Genomic DNA, 23977 nt, shown 5'->3' with positions numbered 1-23977 from the left:
TTACAAAAATTATATAATGAGAATGTACAACATGAATCCATTTTCCAAACCGTGTTTTTGTCTTACCCTGAATCATTATGGTACACTTATAATAAGTGTTTATATTGGGACTATTTCAGACTGGTCTGGTAGGAACCGATGCGGAGGAGCACAGTCCCTGCGTGACTCGCCATAGACATAAACAGAGAGAAGTAGCTCCAGCTGCAATGTTCTTCCGCCAGACGCATGCAGTTCTGTTTATTAACTGCGAGAGCACAAAAAGTTACGGACTGCAGCTTTAAATTTGGCTCTGTAGCTAATTCAGGAGCGGACTGTCTATTGTCCATGTTTAAAATATGATAAATAATTATATAATATATATGCTCCAATCAGGAATTTTGGGGACGATCACTGGAAGCATGTATTTTAAGTTTATAAAAAAATAAGAGATGGAAAAAGTATCATGAATTGACAACTCCATTTATTGGCAAGCAACATGTGCAACATATTCCATTCTCTCTCTTAGAGGTGATTAGGAGCAGCTTAGAGCTTAGAAAATATAGCATTCCTGTTAAATAACTAATTAAAAAAAAACAGAACCGTCTTTATCAATAGAAAGTAATCAAATGTGAAACAACACTGCATAGTCTTCACTGTGTAAATTAAATATAGATTAATCCTACTAAATCAACTAAAGAGCAATACGTGATTTTCTGTCTTTTCTTGTTTGATTAATAGACGGCAGCAGGAATATTAGGCGGCTGTCACTTTAAGATCGATTGTGTGGATCCAATATACTGATGCACACATGCAACTTATTTCCCAACTGTTTATGTTCATTTAAGTCTTAAGACATAACAGATAGTGTTAAAGTGAATACTCACCAAGCCATTATTTTGACATATTTCTATGTGTATTTAACAGTTAAGTCGCGGACCCGAAACTCAAATGTCACTTTGCTTGTCCGTGTTCAACTCTGTCTCTGAGCGTGTGCACAGAAAGCTTCTTGGGAAACAGTATCTCGTTCGCGGCTTAAAGCAGCTTTAATAACTCTTTTTGTTATTTTATTATCTAGAACGTTATATAGTTTAGCAACAGATTTGGTCGTTAAGTTTGGGCTTTTAGGGAAGAATGAAAGCGCATTCCTGTGAAGGAAAGAAATGCACTAAAATCGCACAACCCTAGTTTCTTAATGTCATTGCGGAGAGCTGAGACATTGCAACAACACAACCCCTACAGCAAAGATGTTGCAAATGTATTGTCCTTTTCAGACACCTGGTAGAACTGCCAGAACACTGGTGAATGTAGTGAAGCAATTTTTGCTGTGCTGTTGTCTATGACAAATTGTTTTGTGAGTTTTGCGCCATCTGATCGGCCTTTATAGAAACCACCGATCAAACTACATAAAGCTATTATCGGCCGATAACGATCTGCACCATAATCTTTTGGAGCACCATCAATGGATACTGATAAAAATAATCTAAAAAACTTAAATATTAGCCAGTAAGCAATATGTTACTGATATATTGTGCATCGCTAATATTTTCCCTTCAGCACTGAATGATTTGTTCTTGTTCCTCTAGAGGGTGATTTGCAGCGTCAGGGCAGTACAGTGGAACAGCACAGCACCCTCTCTAATGACAGGAAGTTCATGTTGGACATGCTCTACTCCAAAAACAACACTTCCTCTGGAGGTCTAAAAAGTCCAAGTCTGGAAAGTGCACTTGAGGAGCATGAGATCACCAGTATGGCCGGACGGCTCTCCAGACTGCAGTCTCAATCTTCTCAGCCCACAGAGGACACGTCCAGACGGGCAGAGCTGGAGAGCCTCGAAGGTACAGCTCAGGCCGCTCGCGCCAGGCTAGCGGAGGAACAAAGGCTTAAGAAGCTGCGTCCACAGTACAGTATTGAAGCTGAGACGCATTCACAGAGTTTGGAGAAGACAATGATGACACCATTGGCCAGGGGTAGTCAGGATGCCTGGGAGAAGCTGCAGCCCAGTTCCAGAGCTCTGCGGATTAAAGATCTTGACTTCTCTGATCTGATGGAGGAGGAGGATATCGATGTGCTGGATATAGACACTTTTGACACCGCTTTGCCTAATGGAGGACTGCCACCCCCTCCTCCAGTGCCAGGACAGGGTTCTGCTCCCCCACCGCCACCTCCTCCCCCCCCTCCTCCTCCAGGATGTACTGCTCTGGCTCCACCCCCTCCTCCTCCACCTCCACCTCCTCCACCTCCTGGAGGTTTGAGTGTGCCCCCTCTTCCTCCGTCCCCATCTCAGGGGATTGATCCAGCTTTTCTAAAGAAGCGGAAAACGGTCAAGCTGTTTTGGAAGGAGCTTAAGCAGCCCGACAGCCCCAGGAAGTGCAAGTTTGGGCGGGGCACAGTGTGGGCTTCGCTTGATAAGGTTGCAGTCGATACAGCTAAGCTGGAGCACCTGTTTGAGTCCAAGGGCAAGGAACTTCCAGTAGCAAAGGTGCGATGGGCAAACCTGTTTATTTTTTGTGATCTTTGTTTTTATTCATTTTAATCGTTTTTACAAATGTGTATACAGATTGCTGAAGCCAAGAAAGCAGCCATTTTAGTGCTTGATCCTAAGAGAAGCAATGCCATCAATATTGGCATGACTGTTTTGCCTGCTGTACATGTCATCAAGAGTGCCATCCTCACCTTTGATGAGTTTGCCATCAGTAAAGAGGGCATTGAGGTAATATAGCACGAGCATCCAACAGGGGGCAGTAGTAACTCACTTATTTAGCATTCATACATTTTTCTATTGAGAACAAATATCAGTCTTTTTATTATTTTTCTTTCTTTTTATAATTCATGTAAAATTCATAAAGATTTAAGTGATTCATTTGCACAGTACAAAGCTGATGTAAATTTTCCCTCTGCCCTTAGAAAATACTGACCATGACTCCGACAGATGAAGAGAAACAGAAGATTCAGGACGCACAGCTGGCTAACCCCGACGTACCGCTGGGTTCAGCAGAGCAATTCCTTCTCACTCTCTCCTCCATCAGTGGCCTTACTGCCAGATTACAGCTCTGGGCCTTTAAACTGAACTATGAGACCCTGGAGAAGGTCAGAACTCTGACAATAAATCCAAATTTTTACTCAATTTTTAGTAAGAATGAAATCCTGTTTGCTCCAATTATTATAATAAAATGGCTATTGAGCTAAGCAGTTATATTACACCATGCAGAGGTGGTGATGTGGTAAAAGTTTGGAGTCAGTAAGATTATTATTATGATTATATTTTAGTCTAATACTCACCAAGACTTAATTTTATTTGAACAAAAATAGTGTGAAAACAATAATGTTGTGAAATATGATTACAATTTAAAACAAGTTTTCTATTTTCATACATTAAATGTAATTCATTTCTGTGATGCAAAGCAATATTTTCAGAATCCTTACTTCAGTCTTCAGTGTCATATGATCCTTCAGAAATCATTCTAAAATGCTGATTTGATAATAATAATAAATGTTTCTTGAGCAGTCTTGCTTTCTTGAAAAGAGATTAATATTTTTCAGGAATCTTTGATGAATATGAAGTTAAAAAGAACAGCATTTATTTGACATGGAAATCTTTTGTAACATTATAAAACGTTTTAATTAATACTTTTTTGATCAAATAAATGCATTCTTGCTGAATAAAAGCATAAAACATATATTTTTTTTATCTTTCTGACCCCAAACTTTTTTAAAGGTAGTTTATTTGTGAGCATTATATATATATATATATATATATATATATTATTGCCAATAATAATAAAAAATAATAATAAAACAAAAATATTATATATATATATATATATATATATATAATATATAATATATAATATATAATATATAATATATTTCTTTTTCTGACTGGTCGCTGAACTCTAGCTCTGTTAGCAGAAGAAAGAACCATTCATGGAATTTAGTAATTTTTAAATTAGCTTTTAAATAGAGTTCTGTTGACCTAAAGTCATTTGTAATGACTTTAGTGAGTTACCAATGAGACATTCATGGCAAACATTCTTTCTCAATCCATCTCTTCTTCTATCCCTCACACGTGAATATAACAGGAGATCGCAGAGCCTCTTTTTGACCTCAAACTGGGTATGGAACAACTTGCCAAGAACAAAACCTTCAAGCGTATCCTCGCAACACTACTGGCCATTGGCAACTTCCTCAATAGCTCCAATGTAAGTGCTCCATCTCCTCCATAGTACTAGGAGCAGAGTTACCTTTAAAGTGCCTGTATTAAGGCCAGGTGAACTGGTCTGAAGCTTGATGGACACATGTGATTAGTCAGAGCAGCTCTGTGCTGATGCCTTAATCCTTTGCTGTTGCCTGTGGAAGATAAGATATGATTTAAGACAATGCATGGCACCTTTTCTATGCTGAAGTATATGACGACCTCTTGAACTCTACAAACATGTGTACAAGTACTGAAGATAGTATTTATGCTCTACTATGCATAGAACAGGGCAGACTGACCAAATATCTTTTTGATTTTACGGAATAGTTTACCCACAAAATTAAAACTTCTGTCATCAATTCAGACACCTTTAAAGTCAACATAAAGCAATGGACAATTCTTATTTTTAATGGAATATTACATTCTTTATTTTAAAGGAACACCCCACTTTTTTTGAAAATAGGCTCATTTTCCAACTCCCCTAGAGTTAAACAGTTGAGTTTTACCGTTTTCGAATCCATTCAGCCGATCTCTGGGTCCGGCGGTAGCACTTTTAGCATAGCTTAGCATAGATCATTGATTCTGATTAGACCTTTAGCATCTTGCTCAAAAAAATTACCAAAAAGTTTCGATATTTTGTCCTATTTTAGTCAAGTTTTAAATAGGAAAAATATTGAAAAATGATTTGGTCTTTTTTTTTTTTAGCAAGATGCCAAAGGTCTAATCAGAATCAATGATCTATGCTTAGCTATGCTAAAAGTGCTACCGCCAGACCCGGAGATCGGCTGAATGGATTCGAAAACGGTAAAACTGAACTAAAAAAAAAAAAAAAAAAAAAAGTGGTGTTCCTTTAAATTATTTATCTGTACACATAATTTTTTTAAATGAATGTGTCCTCATAATCTTTAATAAAAAAATTACTTTCCCTCCCACTGGCAGCAACATTTATTCTCTGATGATGTTTACTGGCATGAGATCACCGCAATAGCAAACCAGAACAATCCATTCCTGATGGACAAAATCTAGTCCAGCCTTACACCTCTTTCTATAAGCTGTTTCACTCTAGATATACGTCACAATATAGAAGAAAAGACCATTTTATTTTTGTATGCTACACTAATAAAAAAGCTTTCTGAACATTTCACATAATTAAATATGCAGGAACACTTTTCTTTCATGAATCATTCATAAAATGTCATCAGTTTTAACGAGGTCTTTACAGCACTACCACTTCTATATCTTGATGTCTGTTACAGTGTCATATTTAAAAAAATACTTGACAGTTAGTTGTTAATAACTGTTCGGAACATGATGTCCTTTAATTTGTGCCACTCTATTTAATGAGTAGCCATCTTAATTATGCTTTTTTCCCCTGACTAATTGCCAAGAAAGGCAATGTAGTAGTTCACTACATTGTTCATCACATAATGACTTTAATTAGCACTTCTCATCTCTCTCACAGGCTAAGGGCTTTGAGCTCAGTTATTTGGAGAAGGTAACTGAGGTAAAGGACACCATACACAGGCAGTCTCTGCTTCATCATACTTCCAATTTTGTGGTGGAAAATTACCCTGATACGACAGACCTTTACTCAGAGATCCCTGCAATTACACGCTCTGCTAAAGTATGTGCCTCACACACTTCTTTACATACATTTTTTTATGCGATTTCTTTGTCCTATTTGTTTTCCATCTTGCATTACATTATTATACATTATATTATTTGCACAGAGATTTGAAGCAGTTTTTTCTTGTTAAAGCATTTTAATTCGGGAATGAACTTCTGTGCACTTGAGTTTCTTTTCTGTTCGGCACTATGCAAAGAACCCTCAAGCATTCATTGTCATCATTTATCACTTCCTCCTTTCCTTTCCCACAGGTGGAGTTTGAGCAGTTGTCTGAAAACCTGATTCAGTTGGAGAGAAAGTGCAAAGCCTCGTGGGACAACCTTAAAGTAATGGCCAAACATGAAACTAAACCTAACTTGAAAAACAAAATGACAGAATTCCTGAAAGACTGCACTGAAAGGATCATCATCCTGAAAGTAGTGCACAGACGCATTATTAACAGGTAACACACACACACAAAAAAACACTAATCCATTTTAACATGTTAAATCAAAAGATTCCAAATTCATTTGGATGCTTCTCCGTAAGTTGACGTGCATGAATGACTGTGCTTCATGTTTTAATTAGGATGAACTTGAGCATATAGTATATTAAGTTCTACTTCCTCCACTTTGCAGGTTTCATTCCTTCTTGCTATACTTGGGTCAGCCCTCGTACTCCGTGCGGGACACTAAAGTGACTCAGTTCTGTAAGATCATCAGTGAATTTGCCCTGGAGTACCGCACAACTCGAGAGCGAGTCCTCACCCAGAAACGCAAACGTGCTGTCCACCGGGAGCGCACCAAAACCAGGGGCAAGATGATCACAGAGGTGTGAAATGGAAGCTCTTGAGAAGATTGATAAATTTAAAGCACACTTTAAAATTAAAGCATACTTTAAATTTACTAAGCATATGTTTACACACACATTGCAGAATCTGTAAAATTTTAGCAAAATAAGAGGGATCATAAAAATTGCTAATTAAATACGGCCCTGACTAAGCTTTTTTATATATTGAATATTTACATATTCCAAATTCTGCGTGTCGTGTTTTTATGTGATTAGTAAATTCATGATTCCCCCTGAGAAGTTAAACTCCCCCCCTGTTCTTCAGAAAAATATTCCCAGTCCTGCACATTCTTTGGTTTTCCAGTATCTTCTGCATATTTGAACCCTTTCCAGTAGTGACTATGATTTCAAACTCCATCTTTTCACATTGAAGACAGTTGAGGAACTCATACACAACTATTACAAAAGGTGCAAATATTCACCAATGTTCAAGGAGGTAACATAGTGCACTAAGAGCAGAGAGGTTGAAAACTGTTCAATTGTACTTATTTTGTCTTCTGGGAAACATGCAAGTATCTTATATAGATTGTAAAGGGCAGTATTACATGAAAATTCACATCTTCATCCTTTCAGTGGATGGGACAAAAAGGATGAAGATGTGTAAAGTTTTCTTTTTTTTTTCATCGTTAGAATTCCCAAGACCCAAACAAAATGGTGGTTCACCTCCAAACACTCAGCAGTATAAAGCATTTAGCCAGGCCACCTCCACACACGCGTTGGACAATTTTCTCAGCTGTCCTCCCTCTTACGACAGCCCTGATCGACATTATGCCACAAATGTTGTCAATAAAGCTTAACTGTTATTGAACCCAGATTGTTCATTTAAGGCAATGAACTATTTAATGGCCCTGTCCACAACCCCACTGGCTCACCCTCAGTTGTCAATTGAGTAGATTGAGTCAAACATTACCAGTTACTAATTATATCTCTGAATCTTTTCACAGACAGAGAAGTTTTCTGGAGCAGTTCCACAGCTGTCTCTGGAGGACAGCCCATCCCCGGTTTCTTCAACAATAGAATCAGAGCCAGCCCAAGAGGAGCATGAGAACATGAAAAACCTGCTCATCGCCAACAGTGACAACAGCAATCTGCGCAGGAGCCGTGCTGTACGAAGTAAGTGACCAAATCCATTTAGACCAGTGGCAGTCCTCCTGCTATTGCCCAACCTTCCTATAGAATTTAGCTCTATTCCTCCTCTAACACACCTGCTTTAGAAAAGTTAATTATCTGATCTACATTTGTTTTTTACAGTCAGAGAAGTAACATCTGCAGGAAAGTAGATCTCCAGAAGCAGAACTGAGGACTCCAGTTTTAATTACAATGATGCGTGTCTTAACATATTTGTTTAAGTTAAATTTTAACTCGTTTTGGCTTTCTACCGTCACTACTGCAATGATTTGTGAAGTCCAGCCCAGGCTAAAGGACAATTTGGTTTAATTAATAATAATAATTTTATTATTGTTTGTTATGATTATTATTTATTAATTTACTTAATTAATTTGATCTATTTGGGGGTCCTTTTATAGAGATTCTTACCACTGGTGGTGACACTCCTCCAATTTCACCAACCCTTCAGTGGAGTGATGAAGGTATAGCGTTTGGAGCATGAATGTGTGCAAAGATAAAGCTCTTGTGCAGCGTTCAAAATATGATAACTTTATAATTAATGAGAGCATTAAGTTTGGGTCATTTGATCTCACAGAGGGGCCTTATGACTCTGACTGCGCTCCTACTTCACCAGTAGAGAGCCAATCAGCACATGAGGATGATGATGAAGGTAGAGCTACCGCACAGCCTGCATGGAGTGGGTTTTCTCAACTAACAGATTTTTTATAGACTAAATAGTAAATAATTATGTCTTTTTGAAGTGATTTTAGAGGGCTAACTGTCAAGACAGACATAAAAAAACCTGAATGAATAAGCCATGGATTCAAACTTCACGCTCTGTATTTGCCTGAATATCTGTGAACCTTTTACAAATGACTGATTTTCATCAGCTTGCCAAGAAGTAATACCAGCCTCACTCATTTGAACACTTCCCTTGAAGGATCTTGGACCTGTTTCTGTTGTAATTAAGCACAGATTTGAATGATCTGTTGTACTGTTTCTACACAGGTTTAGGCCGGGTTAGCACACACATGTCTCTAGCCAAAGAGGACAGCGCCAGCTCACAGGATGATGCCACAGATGAGATCATGGATCGTCTGGTTAAGTCTGTCACCCAGAATCCCACAGAGAGGGCATCTAGTCCAAAAACACGGAAACGTTCGCGGCTTAACCGAAAGTCATGTAAGTACATTTTGACTGTCAACGCTTTTTTTGACCACTGAATTTAAATAACCAGTTCTGAAGGTTGTTTTAGCCCTAAACCTGGGGGGATGAGATTAAGGATTTAGTCACTGTTTGCATTCAACAATATCTGTATCCAAAACATAATGTAATCTGGCTTCTACCATTGCTTAGCTTTCAAAAGCCCCTAAATCTCCCTGTCAGATCCATATCGTGCCACCTCTTTACTTCTGCTTGTGCCGGGTTGAACTGCTAGACATCTCAGGATTCAAACACCACAAAGAGCCTTTTGTAGGGCACATTCTTGCAACTGTACTTTTTAAAAAAGGAAAGCGAAAGCACACAAAACTCCAAACCTGAAAAATCTTCTGTGCAGCTACAGGTTTAGTTATATTATTCTGAAGTGGTTAATGGTATGTCAAGAAATGGGGTGTCAAAATTGTACCTTTAGGGGTACAACAGCTTGTCGCTGGGGCAGTACCCTTAAAAGGACACATTTGTACCTTTTTTACCACAAAAAGGTTCATAGTAGGACCTTAAGGTACGTATTTGTACTCTAAGGTACTAATATGCACCTTTTAGGAGTAAAACAGGTACAAATATGTCCTTTTAAGGGTACTGCCCCAGCGACAAGCTGTTGTACCCCTAAAGGTACAATTTTGACACCCTATTTCTCTGTGTGTAAGGTGCAGTCAGTCACATTTACAGCTGTTCAGCGAATTTTCGCAGGCAAAATGCTGTCATTTCAGTAGGAATCCAATTTTGCATAAGGGCAAAAGATTTTTAGCATATCTAACTTCACAACCAGTTCAAGGGAATTTGCCATGTTGACTAAAAGAAAGCTGCTTGGTTTGAAAAGGGGTGCTGCATACACTATTGACAATAGACAGTGGACCATTTTTTGCAATGAAATTTTGCAGAAAATTTGCAAATGTATTCACACCTTTACAGTTTCAGATAATTTTAGTGCATCAAATGTGTGTCTTTTATACGCGTTTAGCATTATATGGATTGTCTGAAAATGAGTTGTGTGTTTTATTTTACAGTATAACATTAATGTGCATTGTGTGTGTTGCAGTGCGGAGGACTCTAAAGAGTGGACTAAGTGTGGATGTGGTGCAGGCCCTTGGCCTGGTTAGTCCTAATGGGAAAGTCTAAAGCCGTTGGCTTTTGGCTGTGGAAAACTCTTGCAAGGCAGCAATGAAGCCATGAGGAGAGCTGCATTTGTGACGGGAAGAACTGCGATAACAAAGGGATCTTCACTGAAGACAGTTTGTGGGATGCCTGCATCTAATTCTGTCTGCCAATCTGAACAATTCAGTGGATGAATCATGTGCTTCCAGTTGAAACACAGACAGCTGCGTTACTGTACAAATACCTGAAGTGTGCGCATGATATCAATTAGACATATTATGATTTGATTGGTACAAACTTTATTTGCATAGTATTAAATACCAGCCTGTTTACCGATGAAGAATAAATGTAAATGTAAAATGTTTAATATTTTGACCAGATGCACATATATTTTCTTGTATAGAGACTTGGATTGAATAGATTGGAGAACAATGTATCAGTCAAATAGATGTATTTAAGGGTTTGAAAGGTTTTAAGTTAAAACGGAATTTTTTTTTTACGACAAATTTTATACTTTTGCCATGTCTGTTGTGATGGCTCAGCTCAAGGTTAGGATCGTGGAAGCCAGTAACTGAAATCAGTGCAATAGGGTAACTCAAACACACTGGTTTCCTGGGCCCATTAATGAAGCCTGACCCTGGATTACACTGCACTCTCAGTAATGATTGGCCATTTAAAAACTCCTTAGTCTTGAACAGGGTTTAATTTGTGAGTGGAAAGATGACCCATGTGCACCTGGGTAGTGTTCAACTGAATATCCTGACTACCAAGGAGATCTTGATTAGAGAGGACATAAACTAGGTCACATGTTTGTTTTTCTTTTATTTAGCACAGCGCTTTCTAGATAGGTTTGTGGATTCTACAACACAGTCGTGTATTCTGCTGTATCACATTTCTGTCCTGATATTTATTAATGTGCTCTGTAGTTAAGAGAAAGGTAGATGACGTTTCCAGTCATTCTTTCACTTTTAAGTTTTTGATGAATTGGTTTCACCTTATGCCACTGTTATGGTGTTATAAAATATGTGCATGGCCCACTCACTCTCTTGCTAAAGAGAAATGTTGCGTTAAAAGCAAAACATTTCTCTAGCCCTTTATTACTGTTACAAGCACATATTTTAAGGATTTTCTTGATATTGCTTTTTTTGCACAGGGGTTTATGCTGTAAGAATTTAGAGTCACTATGAGTCACTCTGTTGTTTTATGTATGACCTTATTACCTGTCTGCATGAGTGCATGTGTTCTTCACTCTGAATGTATCACTAGTAGCGTGTCCCCGTCACTACTCTCGACACCTGCACAAATAATGTTTGTTTGCAAGTACAGTACATCTAATGCTAGACATTGTATTCTGATTCAGATTTGTTTTACAAAACATGATGGCCTCGAAACCCAAGACAGTTCTCTGTTTAAAATGAAAATAAATGTTTTATTAGACTTGTTCTGTTTTTATTCATAATTTGTTCATCAGGGACAGCTGTCAGAACAGCTTCATTGTTTTAACCTCCTGGGGGCGCATGTGTCATTTTAAATTCAATTGACAGCTTCTTTTATAATATTATTGACCTATTATTTTGAATATAGCCTAGTGCTTAAATGACTAAATCGATTTGTTGCTTATTCTGACATTACAACCTATTTAATTCTCCTTTTCTCCAGTCATTTTTCATGGCACATAGAAATAGGCTGATAACGCGAGTTTTGGGTGCACACTGTCTGTTTTGAGGATGATGAGTGACGGCTCTTTAACAAGAACCTCCTCGTACACGAACGAATCACGTGTCCCTATACGCCAGCTGCACCTTCGCGAGTTACCGGCAAGTGGAGTGTGTGTTGATGTTGTAAACCGGTAATGGGGCGTCCCGTGGAGGGCTTACCATCGCAACAGGAGTGTATAAAAGAAATGAAGATGACACGCCGTTGAACACGCCGAAAAGATGCGGTGCTTGAGTTTGCTTCTGTTCTTAAAGGTGGCTAGTGATGCAGCGACTGACCTTTACGTGACGGGAGCGTCGCTCTCGCCAGAGCTGGGGATAAGCGCCGCACCTGCCGTCACATCCCCCGTCTCCTCCCGCTATATTCCTAAAGAGTACGGGCATCCCGGGATTGCTCTCGCCCGGTCTGCGGAGGAGCCGTCGTCGCCGAGCACGGAGGACGGAGAGTCGTCCCACCATCACGGAGGAGGGTACAAGATAGTGCAGTGGGAATGGACCTACGTGCAGACACCTTACATTATAGCCAGCTGGCTTTTGGTGGCCAGTGTGGCGAAAATACGTAAGTTCTGTAATACATGCTGTAAGTTTTCGCTTACTCAACGAGCCTTGTGGCTGTAATAGCCTATATGATGTTTTATTAACAAAGTTCGGAAGGAGCACGTTCAGATAATTGACACGAGTGGAGAGCATTCAGTCAATCAACTATAAAAGGTAGCCTATACAGTCTTACCCCCAGACAGCACGCCAAATACGCATTTAACTTTACTCCCTCTAAATTATATGCAGTGTGAACTCGTGAAATCGTGTTTAAAAGAAGCTTCCTCTGGCTCTTTCGTTACGCGTAAACTGTAGAAAGTTGATTAAGGACGTGAATATGTGTAGTGTTTTTTATTAAAGTGGGCCTTCGGTGCTGTGTGTTGGGCAGATAGCTGTAAAAACGGTGCGTAAAAAGCGCAAGCCACCTGCGCTTCCCTTCCACTGTCATTAATTGACAGACGCTGGTGGTTGCCATGGCAATAAAGCTTATACATTTCCTCAGAGGCATATTGATACAATAATAAAATGGGCTTTTAGCTACGCCGGAGATAAGCGAAGAGCGTTTAAAAGACAGTACCCAGCAAACATTGGTCCGACGGCAACGTCGTGTCCCTGGCCAAAAATAGTCGCGGTAGGACGGCATAAATCGGTAAAAGTATGTAACACAGAACATTCTTAAAAATGCACTCAGATACATTTGTACCTGTCTACAGTTCTCTCCGGTTGCATGTATAATAGTTACTTTGACTTTTAGCTATGTGTAGTTCAATATATACCCTGTTGTGAATCCGTCGTAAGAGGACGTCACTATGGTGACGTCTTTTACACGTGCATTTATAGTCCATGATGACCCTCTATGAAATCATTGTGAAATATGCAGAAGCTGCTTACACCTTGCATGGTTAATACTGCAATAATTAATTTAAGTGCCCCAAGTAGTTTTTAAGAGGTTGTGAATAGACGTCCACTGACGTCCCGTACACGTCCAGTCAAGACCCATAAAAAAAACCTTTATGAAATACAAGATTTAGCCTATATTTAATTTATTTTGAATATAGGCTAAATATATTTAAAATCACAAAGTGCTCTGTGTGGTTAAGTGATTGTGAACCCACTGCATTTTAGTCATTATTTCAACCCGTTTTATGTATTCGTTGTTATTATTTTTATGGAATGTAGCCTATGCATATGTAAAACAGTAATATATCCTATAACCATTAAGTCTGACTTGAACTGTGCTGCCAAGATGTAGTAACAAAAGATATTAATAAATCTAGCGATATTTCAAAATCCCGCGATATTATAGATTATCTCGCGAGATAGCGTTCCGTTCTCCAGTTCCTGTCTACATTACAACCACGAGGAGAAGAGGACTTGCGGAGAGAGTTTGATATATTATTAAAAATCTACTGTTGGGTAAGTACATTTTGTAGTATTTGATAAATTTACTTGAGTTTTACTTGTTTAACATGAAGGAACCGAAAGAAATGAGGCCCACGTTGTCAACAGAGAATTACTTGAGTTTTGGCTAATTAGCTAGTAGGCTAAACGTTACTTTCAACTTAAACACGTTTAATTATACAGCACAAGTTATTACTGTAACCTATTAATGTAGCCTTTTGAGAGTTTCTTTCAGAAAGTAATGCTTCCATCCCCCACTAACACCCATTTAGAGCAGAACATCTTTTATAGAGTAAAATAAAATGTAATGCATGTTGATTACATTTTTCTTATGTTTAACTCATGATTCATTCATCTTGTTGCATGTTTTTATTTATTTTTTATTGAGCTGTGAGATCATTTTTGCAATACATTTTGAAAATAAGTGCATGTCATTTACCTCAAATTTTTCCTATTATTTTAAAAATAAATATATTCTCTTCCCTCAGATGCTGTGAATAGGTGGACTCTGAGATTGATGCAGCAATAGCAGAACACCTGAATCACTCTCCAGGAAGAGCTGTTGGTGATGGTTACAAAAAATTACAAACAAAATAACTACTTTAATGTGTTTAAGGGATAGTTCCCCCAAAAATGAAAATTGTTGTCATTTACTCACCCTCGTGTTTCAAACCTGTATACCTTTCTATGTTCTGCTGAACAAAAAGATGTCTAACCCTTGTTTAACCCTCTTAATTTGGGAATTAAGAGGGACTCCACAGACCCCAGGCAACAAAATGTAATTTTATAAACTATGTTTATTAATGTTTTTACTCAACATCTGTGCAGTTTTTGGAGAATTTATAATAATTGTTAAATTTATATAAATAAATTAAAACACAAAATCAGTTTATGTAAAATTCACTTTATAAAAGACCCAAAATTCTAACTTTCATTCGTGGGGATAACATGGATAATTTGACATTGTTTAGTGTAAGATTTTTGCCCATCCTTTGGAAAATACAGTTTTATAATAATAATAATAAAAAAAAGACTTTTACCAGTAAATGGCTGCAAAGCTCCACTATTTGCTTACTATGTGACTGACTGAAAGACATTTTTCACAAGTATCTTACAGTTGGATTCATATCTAAATGTTATGAAATCACAATTATAACAATTAAAATTAATTAATTTAGTCAAAGTTTAGTATTTTTTTTGTACTGAATTTTTTTTCAATGTTACATTATGATTAGAATCAAACCAGAGTCTTTAGAATTTATCATTTTATTTCAAACATCTGATTTTCTTATAATTCTACAAATTGAATGTACACTTCAGTTACTAACTGTAACAGAACAAAAATTTACAGAAATTAAGTTATTACATATTGAGTAAACAATACACAACATGAACATCAAAATGCTATGAACTGAACAGCAATAACAAATTGAACAAATATTCCTGTATGTGTGTGTTTGAGCATGATCATTTTGCATTGTGGATGTTTTATGCATTGTTGGAAGTGTGCCACTTCATTTCTGTATGCATGTTCTGTTGTTTTTGAGGATGAAATTTGTTCTAAGCAGCCTGAGTGTGACTTTTTTTTGTCACACGAACATAAAAACAGATATCAATCCAATTAATTGTTTTTATTTGTAGATTTAGAGAGTGTTGACAACCGTACAAAGGGAACTTTTTATTTGAGCAAACGTCCATTGGGGTCAGAAAAGACCCTTGAAGAATGTTTGTAACCAAGTAGTTCTCACCTCCCATTAACTACCATAATCATTTTTCCCTACAATGGTAGTTAATGGGAGGCGAGACCTGCTTGGTTACAAAAGAATTTTAAAACATCTTTGTGTTCAGCAGAACATAGAAATGTGGAATGTATAGGTTTGAAACGTGAGGGTGAGTAAATTAATTTTAATTTTTGGGTGAACTATCCCTTTATATAATGATAATTCAGTATTTTGTAATTGTTATTTTAGTTTGGTTAATGGATGTTAAACATTAATGAAAGAAGAAAATCTGTGGCTGTTCAAAAAAATAAAATGTTTTGCTAAATCAGAACATGCTTCTTTTTGCTTATGTCCACAAATGTGTTCTTGTTTGTGATGTACACGTGATTAAAACGTTTCATGGACGTTCAGGTCTGACTGGACCGATTTTGAACCTTTTTAGAACCTGTCAAAATGTGAAAACCAAGACATAATTGATTGCATTTTACGATGTTACACAATGGGTGTGTGATTATTTTATATACACACTTAAATTATGCAGCAACACATTTAAACATCCAGAAGACGACACATTTAAACATCCAGAAGACGACGCATTTAGACGTCCAGGGGCGCGCAGAAAAGACGTGGTATTCACGGCCAGATGACGTCGAAGACGTCCGTTCAACTTTCATTTTGGAACTATTTTTCAACCATGACGGGACGTGTCGGAGGGACGTCTTTTCAACGGTCATTAAACGTCATAATGTTTGCTGGGTAGTGTAGGCTGCGTTCTTATCTTTTTTGTACCTGTGATTTTCGTGAATGTGTTATTGCAATCCGCGCTGTAACGCCCCGCGAGATATTTCTGTGGACTGTGAGCTCACCGTGTTCCCGCCGAGCCACCGGCACCTCTCCGAAAGGCGCCGAGTCTCCGCGGAGTAACGGCGAGGTCTGATTGGCTATGACTCATCATCTTTCCATCATCAGTCTCACGCTGTGGCCGTGGCTGTGCTGTGATGATGGGATGGGATGGGAAGTTCGATTCATGACCGCGAATCGGTTCTTTCAAATAGTTTATTACAAAGAATAGGTTAAAATAAGCTATTCGTCATGTGGTCCCTGGCGTAGTATGTTCTACGTAGCCACCTATTTATAGCCTTTTTATTAGGCTGGTAATGCTGATAATGCTGTTTATATAGCTAACTTACATATGTTCAAATGTCAGTTTGTTGCAGGCTTTGTTTTTTATCAACCGAATCATGGCTGCAAAGTAACTTCGAGCCTAATGTAATTTGCATTTACAATGCTAAAATCATTTCTTGGCTCATGAGATTTCTTCACGTGAGAGCTCTATTTTATTCTTTTGAGCTGTAGCAAGACGAGAGCCACAGCGATTAGTGCCATAACAAGTAGGCCTGTATTCAAAAGATATCTCCAGGAGGACACATTTATCAACACAAATGGGTTATTGAAGATTTTATGTAGAATTAGGATTTGAAAACAAAATGGTTAACAGAAAAAAACTGGTTGTATGTTCTGTGTAGATCACGAAAACACATACAGTACATCAAGTACACAAAATGTACTACCTCCTATATTTGCATGTGTGGGTGTCTTTTAGGCGTCCCTCCAGCTTGTATTTTTGGCCAAGACATGCAGTTACATCAGATTGTGTAGCTCAATCATCATGATTCAATTTCCACAGTAACACCATAAAAATTCATTTTGAATATTTGTCTTGCTTCTGGAGAAAGTAGCACTATCTGAAGCACCTGTGCACAGTTTTCAGCTGACTTACACAGCCTGAACAGGTGAGAGCAGTACAACATTTCGTTGTGTTACAGGTGAAGTGTTTTAATATCACATCCTTAACCTATAGCATCATTATAGTACTGCCATAGAAAGAATACTAGAGGATTGCATTCAGAATACACTCTTCTCAAACATCCATACTTGCATCCATAATACAGCCAAACTAGTTTAAGTCATGGAGGTGATACAAAGCACAATCCCATTCTACCACACACACTTTAACTTAATGATCGACCTGTTCTAATGTTAATAAAGATAATCATAATAGGATGGCACTCCACTCAATGCTCATTAGCTGTGCAAAAGTTCTCTCCCTGTCTGACTCTGAAAATGAAGGGTGTCGGATTAATTGGATTTAATATTCTTTCATTATGGCTGTAATTATACATGGACTGTGTTTTGAAAGCTTAGGGCAAGTAATAATTTAAGAGTCTCTGATAGAAATGATTCACATACTGTATGAAGGTCTCCTCTATTGTGAGGTTGGAGTGGCACGCGTTTTAGTATATGCATAAATGAATAGAATGAATCTCTAGCGCTCTCATTAAAACATTTGTCTGTTTGTATTTTTATGTCTAAGCATATGCATCAGAATATTTATTTAGTGTTTGTGTGTGTACACATGTGTTTGTGCAGATGTCTAGATGCTTTTTTTGGATGTATGTCAGTGTTTTTCTGTCCTTGTGTGAATGACTCATGGTGAGCGGTGATTGTTATGTTTCTTGGCAGAGGTGTGCACTGTTTTCCCTCCTCCACTGAATTACTCTGATCATGGAAACATTAATAATTAGTGCCATTAGAATCTCTCATTATGTGTTGTGATTTTACACATTTCATGAGGATCGCTTGTAGAAATGGAGGCCTGTCTGTGTGCCTTGATTATCTTCTATATGATAACTATATGAATGAACATCATTTTCACTAATATCTCCCCATTGAAGCATCTTAGTATCTATCAAATCCCCTTTTGTCCACATAAACATTACTTTAATGTGGTTTCTGTTAAGCATAGGCCTGCTGCTCCTCACGCTTCAGATGATGAGGTAGAGCCAGAGGAACCGGAGCATGGGCTTATTGCGGTGTTATTGTTCCTTGTCTTATAATGCTTTGTACGGTCATTTGATATGTCTGACTTGTGAATGGACACTAGTCCTACTGTGGAAATATTGTGATGGATTCTAGGAGATGCTCCATACAACCACAGTAAAGTCTTGCATTTTATTGGTGAATTTAGTATGCAGTGACCTTGTTCAGCTCTTGGCCATTTGTTAATACTCCTTTCTTAAAGCTGTAGTATGAGATTGGTGTTTTACTGTGACTTTGTACTGGAAGTCATTGTACGTTAGAATGGTGTTGTGTAACATTTCATCTGAAACCATGGTATGGAATTACAGCACCTGTAACTTATAAACTACTCTTTAAATGAGGTTGGTTTGGCTGCCGTGGGCAATGATGCTATCTTTACATTCTGTTTGGTTTGTTTTATTCTATGCATTTGGTTGTCTCTGGCAAGTGCATCTTACTGCAATAAATTCAATAAAGATCTGGGCATGATTTACTCACCCTCAAGCCATCCTAGGTGTATATGACATTCTTCTTTCAGACGAACACAATCAGAGTTATATTAAAAAATGTCCTGGCTCTTCCAAGCTTTATAATGGCAGTAAAAGGCCTGTATTAACCCCCTGGAGCCATACGGATTACTTTTATAATGGATGGATGCACTTTTTGGCCTTCAAATTTTGGGCTGCTATTATAAAGCTTGGATTAGCCTGGACACTTTTTTTTGTTTTATAAAACTCTGATTGTATTCATCTGAAAGTAGAATGTATTATACACCTAGGGTGGCTTGAGGGTGAATAAATTATGGGATAATTTTCATTTTTGGGTGAACTATCCCTTTAATGCATGACATTGAATACAGTGGGCAGATCTTTAAAAGTAATTTGAAACCACTTAAAGTATAATGTCTAATTTTGTATATGCATGTATATTTTCTTTATATGTATTTTTTAAAACACAAATTTAAAATGGCTGATGAAAGTAGGGGTGTATCAAGTATCTTTATAATATCTACTAGTACCTATTATTAAAATACATAAATACATCAAATACATGATTTTGGGAAGAAGTTGGGAATAATTATTTTATTATTTTGAAAAAATAATAATATAAAAATTTTCAATTTGATGTAATAATTCATATATCAAAGGCTAAAAGTCAAATATTGCAGTGACTTTTTATTTAGACTGTTCATTACTAGTGCAGCACATGAATGCATTGTGTCTACAGAGTGTGTAAAATGCAGTTCATGCCTGTTTGGAAGGGATTTCATATAGCTATAGTGACATTACAATAAAGCACATGTACTATGTTTACATTCACACTTTTGTATGATAGTGAATGACAAGATAATATCTCTCATCTCATGCTCAATCCATGTTAACGTCTTTTCTCTGTTGTCTCTTTTTTCTGCTCTGCCATCTTCAGTATTCCACTTCTCTCAGCGTTTTACCACAGCGGTCCCAGAGAGCTGTATGCTGATTCTGCTGGGTCTGGTTCTGGGAGCTGTGGTTCTTATCGCCAGCAAAAAGCAGCCTTACCAACTGGACCCAGGGCTCTTTTTCCTCTTTCTTCTACCAACTATAGTGGGGGATGCTGGGTATTTTATGCCATCACGGCTCTTCTTCGACAACCTGGGTGCCATTTTGATGTACGCTGTAGTAGGCACATTGTGGAATGCCTTCTGCACTGGATTCTGTCTGTATGGAGTCAAGATGGCAGGGGTCATTGGTGAGTTATTATGGGGTGTCAGTTCAAACTAATGGAACCAAATGATCATAGATCATACAGTGCTTTAGTCATGTAGGTGGAATATTTCCTCTGGCACTTCTGATGTACTGATGACAAAGCTGCTTGTTTTCAAACTTTTTATTAACATAAATGAGGAGTTTGTCAGCCAATTAAAACAATAAACCTTGAGTTTCAGACATTTCGAGATCTATGAGTTCCTTAAATAAAAAACAAGCTCTGTTGAGGAATCAAATTCAAATAAGAGATATTATTTGAGTTTTTTTTTAATGCTTTTTAGCTTCTCAATAAAGATTCTTAAACCCTCCTTGGAAGTTCACTAAAGCCCCCCTAGTGGGTCCTGACCCCTGGTTGAAAACCACTGCTTTTAGTAAAGCAACAAACAGTTTGAGGCCTTGTGTTACTGTGATTTTAATTTCTTAATGCTTTTATAAAATATTGACAACCGCAATATTATAAAAGACAGGAGTGTTTAATAAACAATTAAATGTATTAATTATTATCACTAAAACCTTTTTTGCCAAGTTATTTAGTTCATACTGTAAGCCTAGATACAGGTTATGCTGTGTATATATATTGCATTGACTCATTATTCATTTCATCCAAGGCAACATAAAGTACACTTATCACAGGGATAGTCCCACTGGAGCATCTTGGGTTAAAATGCCTGGCTCAAGTGTGCAATGCAGCTTATGAATTGCCACTAGGGCTGTGATGTGATCATTTTGGTTATAATTATTGACTGCAGCTTGTTTTTTCGTGTGTGTGTGTGTGTGTGTGTGTGTGTGTGTGTGTGCAGATGAAAAAGTAGACGCAGGTTTGATGGAGTTCTTGTTGTTTGGAGCTCTGATCTCGGCTGTGGATCCTGTAGCAGTGATCGCTGTGTTTGAAGAAGTCCATGTGAATGAGACACTCTTCATCATTGTCTTTGGCGAGTCTCTGCTCAATGATGCTGTCACTGTGGTGAGTCTTAGTTAATCATGAAAATAAATTGCTTTTACTATGCAAGCATATCTACATGACTAACACACTACTAGCAGAGTTTAATGGTCAGTGTTGGGGGAGTGAGGAAAAGTTCTACTGTTCAAAAGTTTTGGGTCGGTACATAAAAATAAAAAAGTGTTTTAGAAAGAAGTCTCTTGTGCTCTCCCAGGCTGCATTTATTTGATTAAAAATACAGTAAAACAGTCATATTGTGAAATATTACAATTTAAATATATTGTTTTCTGTTTTAATATTTGAATGTGTAATTTTACTGATTTATTATTATTGATGGCAAAGCTGTTTTTTTGTTGAAAGATCATGTGTCTTCAGTGTCACATGATCCTTCAGAAATCATCCTAATATGCTGACTTGCAGCTCAAGAAACATTTTTTCTTATTAGAAATGTTGAAAGCAGTTGTGCTGTTTAATGTGTTTGTGGAAACGATGATACATTTACGTGAATAGAAAGTTGAAAAGAAATATAAATATTTTGTGTATAACAGTGTAAAATCCTTTATCATTTTAATGCTTTCTTGCAGAATAAAAGGATTAGTTTCTTTAAAAAAATATTTTTGACCCCAAACTTTTGAACGGTAGTCTATTTTTTTAAGTTTGGTTGGTAACACTTTAGAATACTGATCCATCATTAATGAATAACTAAACAGGAACAAGTGAGTAATGCAGTATTAATACTCTTATAACGGCTATTAACTAACAAGAAACTCAGATGAACGAATTACTAAGTAATAGCACTCAGTTGAATGTGGTAGTTCACTATTAGCTAATCAATAACTACTATTGTTTTCCAGTGTTGGGCAAGTTACTGAAAATTAGTAATTAGTTACAGTTACCAGTTACTTCTTTTAAAAGTAATTGAACTACTTTACCAATGACTGTATATCAAAAGTAATTAGTTACTAGGGAAAGTAACTTTTATGTCTGCTTTTTAAATGTAAATAAGAACAGTAGCCTACTGAACAGTCAAACACAATAAACATAATTTTTCATTCAACATTTCAGGCGTGTAAATGCATCTGGTTGTTTAAACCACATATTTAAATTTTACTCCTGGCAAATTGTTAAAAAATAAACATGTGAGAGCGTGTTATAAGCTATATGACATGTTGTAGTCAGATATGACGTGCTACGACAACACGCATCGCCGCAAATGAGTAGCAAGCCAACACGTAAGTAAAGTAAGTCTCAGATGCTCTAAAACGCAATCATCTTCATCAAAACTAATGAGCCTACCCTGACCCTTGCTCTTTCTCATATTGCGGTCTTTGATCTAGATATGAGTTGATGAATAAAATGCAGCTCATATCTATTGCTTTTGTTGACGTGAACTTCGTTAAATGTGTATATAGTGGGGGAATTGAAGATCGGATTTATATTCATTTTGCGGAGAGGTGTAAGGTAAGACACCCTGCATGTTTTTTTGTTTTTTTATTTGTTTAGATTGTGTAGCCCGTTTCGTTTGCGAGTGCCTATCAGCCTACCTCAACTTATCAAAAATGCCTTTTTACTGAGGTGGTGGGGGTGATAGTAGGTTAAACGTTTAAGCTAACATTGTGATGCTTGAAGTGTTTTATATATCTATGGATTTTATTATAGGCAAGACAAGTCAAGTGTTGATTAGAGAGGCTAACGCTTTAATGAGTAAACTCAACGTCTTGATTTAACTCATTGTCTTGGTCGTCACTTTAAAAAAAAAAAACTTTGATTTAACAAACAGAAAAATGCTCTAAACATTTTTCTAAATTAACTTAATAAAGAAACGAAACGAATTATAAATATAAATACTTTGACATTAAAAACAAATCGTAACTATTTTAATGGCTGGAACAATGTGTAATAGGGAGGATTAAAAATTTAAAAAACACAGGCTCCAGTCAGACTCGGGCCAAGAATTTTGATAAGCTGTCAGACACAGGCCGGGGCTAGGGCCTAGATTTGAGCTTCTTGTCTGCAAGCGTTCATTTTTCACAAAAGAGAGTAACGCGAGTAACAAACTCATTTAAATTTCAGTAATTATAATTGCGTTAATTAAATATTTAGTTACATGCGTCATGCGTGTTACCGCTAAAAGTAGTGGAATTACAGTAATGCGTTACTTTGTATCGTTACTCCCAACACTGTTGTTTTCATACCTCACAAAGGACTACTAGGGCCCTGTCCCAAATGACACCCTAAACCCTCACGGTCTTCCTCTGAGTCCGCACTTTCACACCGTAATGCTGCTTTGACTGACGGGAAGAAGTCCGCTGTGTAACCCGCACCAGTGCGGTCTCGGCAGAAGTGCGCATCGAGGGCGCATATCGACCTCAAAGGGGGCGCTCGCGAGCACACTTCTGAGACCTAAAATGACAAAAAGGATACCCTGTGGTCTCTTGGACTTAACGGACACGCGCACACAGCGGCCATTGTAAGTCCACAAGACCGAAAGTGCACATGAAGTGTGCCATTTTGGACAGGGCCTAAGGACTACTATAAACAGGTTCATAATTGTCCCAAACTGGTCGAACACAGAGTGAGCAGTCCAAACAATGAGATCCAGAACACAAGAAACTTAGGAAACCAAGACTAGAGAGGCAGTGGGAACATTAGCAAGACTGAGCAATGAATGAGACAGAAACCATGGTTTAAATAGGGTGAGACTGATGTGGAAACAAGACACAGCTGTAGACAATCATGGCTGATTATTTCGGGCAGTGGGTTCTGGGAAAGGAAGTCCGAGATGAAAAATGGCAATGAAAAGGGGAGTGCCCTCTGGTGGCTCTCAAGGGCACTCCAGCACAGTAACAATAATTAACATGAATAATGCATAATGTATAATTAATTCTAAAGTGAAGATCATGGTAACCCACTAGTAATTAATTAAGTGTTACTATCTTTACAAAACTACTTTGTACTACCTTACAAAAACTTCAAAAGTTTACAATGACTTCACTCATTACTAGGG

At 37.5% G+C, this 23977-nt stretch overlaps 2 protein-coding genes and 1 long non-coding RNA gene across 11 annotated transcripts in view; all 3 read left to right on the top strand.

The window, feature by feature from the left end:
• fhod1 (formin homology 2 domain containing 1) overlaps positions 1–11494 on the top strand; it is a 51316-nt gene extending 39822 nt beyond the window's left edge. For 5 of the 9 annotated variants that reach the window (XM_079837388.1, XM_079837390.1, XM_079837392.1 and 2 more), the window contains 10 exons: positions 1563–2458; positions 2537–2689; positions 2884–3066; positions 4059–4178; positions 5637–5798; positions 6053–6243; positions 6419–6611; positions 7574–7742; positions 8745–8918; positions 9997–11494. In XM_079837388.1, coding sequence (XP_079693514.1) covers positions 1563–2458; positions 2537–2689; positions 2884–3066; positions 4059–4178; positions 5637–5798; positions 6053–6243; positions 6419–6611; positions 7574–7742; positions 8745–8918; positions 9997–10076 — 2321 coding nt within the window. In that variant the 3' untranslated portion in view covers positions 10077–11494. Of the gene's footprint in view, positions 1–1562; positions 2459–2536; positions 2690–2883; positions 3067–4058; positions 4179–5636; positions 5799–6052; positions 6244–6418; positions 6612–7573; positions 7743–8155; positions 8219–8331; positions 8407–8744; positions 8919–9996 lie in introns of all 9 variants that reach the window. The other 4 variants (XM_079837389.1, XM_079837386.1, XM_079837385.1 and 1 more) reach the window with 1 other exon arrangement.
• Positions 11495–11875: 381 nt separating this feature from the next.
• Positions 11876–23977, top strand: part of slc9a5 (solute carrier family 9 member A5) — a 30232-nt gene continuing 18130 nt past the window's right edge. The window contains exons 1-3 of the mRNA XM_079839605.1: positions 11876–12326; positions 19711–20013; positions 20831–20994. Coding sequence (XP_079695731.1) covers positions 11990–12326; positions 19711–20013; positions 20831–20994 — 804 coding nt within the window. The 5' untranslated portion in view covers positions 11876–11989. The remainder of the gene's footprint in view (positions 12327–19710; positions 20014–20830; positions 20995–23977) is intronic.
• LOC307140260 lies at positions 13621–15757 on the top strand. The gene is made up of 2 exons (XR_013818220.1): positions 13621–13720; positions 14194–15757. It is a non-coding gene; the product is annotated as an uncharacterized lncRNA (long non-coding RNA).

The sequence above is a fragment of the Gobio gobio genome (assembly GCF_949357685.1).
Source record: "Gobio gobio genome assembly, chromosome: 2".
NCBI classification, from domain to species: domain Eukaryota; kingdom Metazoa; phylum Chordata; class Actinopteri; order Cypriniformes; family Gobionidae; genus Gobio; species Gobio gobio.
Note: the sequence above shows the minus strand (reverse complement) of the source record. Positions and strands in the feature narration are given on the sequence as shown.